This window comes from Gossypium hirsutum, chromosome A08 (assembly GCF_007990345.1).
Source record: "Gossypium hirsutum isolate 1008001.06 chromosome A08, Gossypium_hirsutum_v2.1, whole genome shotgun sequence".
Taxonomy (NCBI): Eukaryota; Viridiplantae; Streptophyta; class Magnoliopsida; order Malvales; family Malvaceae; genus Gossypium; species Gossypium hirsutum.
In genome coordinates, this window is record NC_053431.1 from 113,908,371 (window position 1) to 113,913,081 (window position 4,711).

Here is a 4,711-nt window from a genome sequence, read left to right on the forward strand (position 1 = left end):
ATAATATATAGATTTTAAAATAAAAAATAATACCTTTTTTGAATTTTCCGGCCACCGTGTACGGTGGCCGGCGCGACGACGGAGCGGCGGCGACGTGGTGGCCAAGTTCGTCGGATTCTTGGCAGTGATGGAGAAGGGGAGAGGATATTTTTGAGAAGAAGAGTTTTTTTTTAATGAAAGCTGAAAATGATTTTTTTTTGGGGAAACCTTGACTTTTATAGGCCCCCCAAAACGACGTCGTTTTGGGCAAGCCTCTTAGGTACCAAAACGGCGCCGTTTTAAGGCCGGCCCGAAAACCGACCCGACCCGCCTGAAGGATCCGCGTGTTTTCGACGGAAGGGATAATTGCGTTTTCAGGCCTTCCGCTTTTAAATAATTTTGCAATCAAGTTCTTTCCTTTTTTTAAAATTCGGCCTATATTTTATTTTCATTCACAATCTGGTCCACTTTGAAATGCAGTGTTTTGGAGGGTGGGGATTATTTCCATTTTGGTCCCCCTCTTTCCGCGCGTGTCACAATTTAGTCTTTTCAGTCCTTTTTTATTTGAAATTCGCTCAGTATTTTTATTTTTACTTCGATTTAGTCCCTTTCATTTTGAATTCGCCCAGTTTCTTTTTTTTATTTTGATTTAGTCCCTTTTATTTTATTTTTCTTTCAATTTCGCCCTATATTTTTGTTTTATTTCAATATAGCCCATATTTTAGCAATTTTATGTTATTATTATTATTATTTTAAATATTATTATTAGTTTACTATTATTATTATGGTTATTATTATTACTATTATCGTTAGTATTAATATTACTGTTATTTCTCTTATACTTTTCTTTCACGAATATTTATATACCTATTCATATATATATATATTATATAAACGTGCATATTTATATATATATATATTATTTTTCCTTTTTTACATATATATTTTACTTATACCTACATATGTATTTTCATATTATTATACATATCCATGTATGTGTTTTTATTTTTATAAATAGATATTTATACCTTTATATTTTAATTTATATACATATCTATATATCTATATACATATCTTGTTTTCATAAATATATATATACACTTACATATTCTTCATATTTTTAAATACGTGTTCTATATATGTTCTTTAAATATTTTATGACTCATATATACACATATTTTTTATAGCTTAAAACTATCTATATACCTATATATACATATATATCTCTTTGTTTTTTTATTGTATTTACTCTTTATTTATTTCATTTTCATTACTTATTTTGAATGAATTCGTTTTTATATTTTGTTATTTTATATGTCGTAAGTTTGACCGTTTATATTGATTGCTATTGCTCGTATCATTCTATACTTTTATATTCATTATGATTTTGCCATGCATAAAAAATGTAATTTGCTTTTACTATGATTTCGTGTTTTATTTTGCTCGATGTAACAAAATTTAATTTTTAAAATGACATTTCGTGTTTGGATTTGAGGAAATAGTGCCCTAACTTACTGGGTTTCGACTTTCTCAATAAATCTAAATACACGAATCTTTTCAAACTCGAAGTTTTTTAAATGATCTCGGAAGTTAAGAAAAGATCGTGCCCTAACTTACTGGGCAAGATTTATTTTCTAAACCCGAGATAATAAAACATTTTTTGAAAAGGGGTAACATTTTAGCATTCACTCCAGTATCGAGAATTCGAGACGTTGTATCCTAACTTACTGGATATGATGTCTTTTCTTGATTAACGTGAAATATGCCACTTTTTCCAAAATTTTCAACTTTTTAATACAATGATCGTATTTTTTTTAAATTTCTTTAAAGTTTTCAGCTTTTCGACATTAAGACATTAAGTAATCAACTAAGGTACCAATTTTGGGCGTATCGAGGGTGCTAATCCTTCCTCGTGCGTAACCGACTCCCGAACCCGTTTTCTAAATTTCGTGGACCAAAACCGTTGTTTTAATAAAATTAAACCGTTTATTAAAAACAACCATTTTTCGAGGTAATCCAATCACACCTCATAAAAAGGGATTGGTGGCGACTCCCATTTTTGTTTTCATTTTCCAAAACCCAAGTCGACCCGTTTTTCATCAAAAAAATGGTGTCAACATGATTAATTTTAACTAACTCAATTAAAATTATTAAAAAAATTAATTTAACTAAAGTTAAATTAAATTAAAAAAGATATCATATACGGATGAGTGTATAATAATATATACATCTTTAAAAATTGATGATGTGATTAGTGCCTAAAAATTATATATTTTAGAATAATCCTGAATAAATTATTCAATGTATTTTTTAAACTATTTAAAATAAAAAAAATTAAATATTTACACTTATGAGTACGATATTTACCAACAAAATCAAAATGGTTTGGATTGGTACCGTGGCGGGCGGTAGTAGGCAACTACGTTAAAGACAACAAGGCGATATTTTCTTTCATTATTAATTTCGTAAAGCTATCGTTATAACAACTTCATTTAGCCACCACATTAGGACACCATTAAGGTTATCTTTTGGTTGAGATTCTGATCCTCTCAGGCGCATCATATGTTCGAAAGAAGGAGCATGTTGATGTCAACATTAACAAAGAAAGAACAAGGGTTTAATTTTGTCTCTAATCCCTGTATTCTTTAGATTTTTGAAAGTCTTCCTACTTTTAATTTTAAGTTAGTAAATTCAAATCAAAGGAATAAAGAGATTAAATTTGTTGAAAATAAAAACAAACACATTAAATTTTAAAGGTTTAAACAACACAGGGAGAACAAGCTTGGCAATGCCAAAAGATTAAATGACAAATAAAAGGAAAAATTATTAGCATTTCCCTTTTTCTTTTTATAGCATTTTCAATTCAAGCTGATAGTTTAATGGCCCCTCTACTTGCTAGGAATTGTGACAATGATATTCACAGTGTATTTATCTTCCTGAGGCGAAGGAATAACAATGACAAGCCCACCCAACGTCGATCTAAGCCAATACGAAACATGCGCAGGTTTATTCCCATCTCCAAAACTAACTTCATTAGCCCCCAAATCATCCCATTTTGCACGATTCAAGACTCCCATCTCTGCTTCTTTCGACATCCCTTGCTTTGAGCAGCTTTCAACTTTTATGGACTCAAACGATTCGTTCACAAACAAGGAAAATTCTCCACCCACAACACTTCCTAGGTTGCTCTCGGCTTCCTCCAGACAGGCTAATGCCATTTTCCTGCACCAGTCACTCCCTGGACTTTCAGTTTCAGCATGGATCTGGAAAATCATGGTTTTGGCTGAGTTTTTGCTTGAATTTGAGGTGATGATGTTAAGGGAGGCACCATTGGTGTTTTTCAGACCAGGAAGGTAGAATAAAGGAAGCTTTTGTTCATCGTTTTTGTTGATAATAACCTTGTTGTGAATATCTGCCCATGTCTTAAGGAACTCTTTCATTAACAAAAGATCTGCTAGAAGAATACTGCAGCTAATCCCAATTGAATATCCACCACACTGGAAATTAGTAACCTGTAAAAAAAATAAATTCAGGGTCACTAAAATCTCATCAATAGACAGTTTTGTTTTTGTTTTTTGGGGATACCTGAACATAAAAGAGGGGGGAGAACTGTGGGTTTTGTTCATCAATATCTTTCCAGAAAACAAGCTGAGCTTCAGCATCTTCCCTTTGTTTCAAATCAAGAAAATCCGACAAATTCATCTGAATCCTTGCCTCAATGAGTCTAATGCCGCAATCATTGGAAACAATCTCCAATTCTCCATCGTTTCGTTCCCCTTTCCGAAGACGACCAGAAATCATTGGTTGCTCATGTAAAGCTCTCCCAAGTGTTTCCTTGATCCACCCAGCCAATAACCAACCAGAGTCTTCTTCTTTCTCCTTCATGTAATACTGGACCACGTTCAAACACCTTTGGAAAATCCCAGGTCCTACAAGCTCCCCTGCCAATACTTGTCGTGTCTGTCGTGGTTCAGTTATCCTCATCGGAGTCACTGTCTGAATAGCTTCAATGGATAGTTTAGGGAGAAAGGTAGTGGTGTGGTTGGCCATCTTTGGGTTTTTTAGCTGAACTCTTTCAACTGAACGGGTGTCTAATTCCCTTGGTTATATACAGATAGAAACACGTCCACCTCAAAATGTTGGATCAAAAGAAATTAACTGGTTTTTAAAAGTACAAAAATGTCATTGCCGTGATTGATTAAAACCAACCATTATGATTTAGTAGTTTAATTGATCCCAAAAAGGAATGCGCAGATGTTAAACTTTGGGTGTTGAATGAGAGGGTGGACCCATAGATGAGGAACGACCGCAAGGAAGGAATTACCGGACAATAAAATGGGGCGGCATTTGAAATAGATGGATGGGGTTGGTGGCTTCATTTACTAAGTGTGGGAAAGTTGATCTAAAAAACACCCAACGCCCAGATCTCCTTAATTAATTAGATAGCATGTAAACATCACTCTCGTCTAATTGTAAGCACCAACTGGCTCTACTGGTTCCGCTACCCCTACGCAATTAATGTAGTGGCAAGTTACGCTTCTCACGCTTTCATTATTGTTTGTCTTTGTTTTTGTTGGCTGGTGATTCAATCTCACGTCGACTTGTTTTAATAATAACTAGGGTAAATTGCACCAACAGTCACCCAACTTTGGGGTAACTAACAAAACAGTCATCTAGGTTTTATTTTAGTCACTTAACTTTCAAAAAGTAATAAAACGGTCCTTTTTACCGT

At 33.5% G+C, this 4,711-nt stretch overlaps 1 protein-coding gene across 1 annotated transcript; it reads right to left on the reverse strand.

Moving 5' to 3' along the window:
* Window positions 1-2,697: 2,697 nt before the first annotated feature.
* LOC107920628 (taxadien-5-alpha-ol O-acetyltransferase) lies at window positions 2,698-4,414 on the reverse strand. Its single transcript, XM_016850435.2, has 2 exons — window positions 3,565-4,414; window positions 2,698-3,491 (listed from the first exon to the last, which is right to left on the reverse strand). Exons 1-2 carry the CDS (start codon window positions 4,027-4,029, stop codon window positions 2,868-2,870), a joined length of 1,089 nt encoding a protein of 362 aa, XP_016705924.1. The 5' UTR covers window positions 4,030-4,414; the 3' UTR covers window positions 2,698-2,867.
* Window positions 4,415-4,711: the final 297 nt, after the last annotated feature.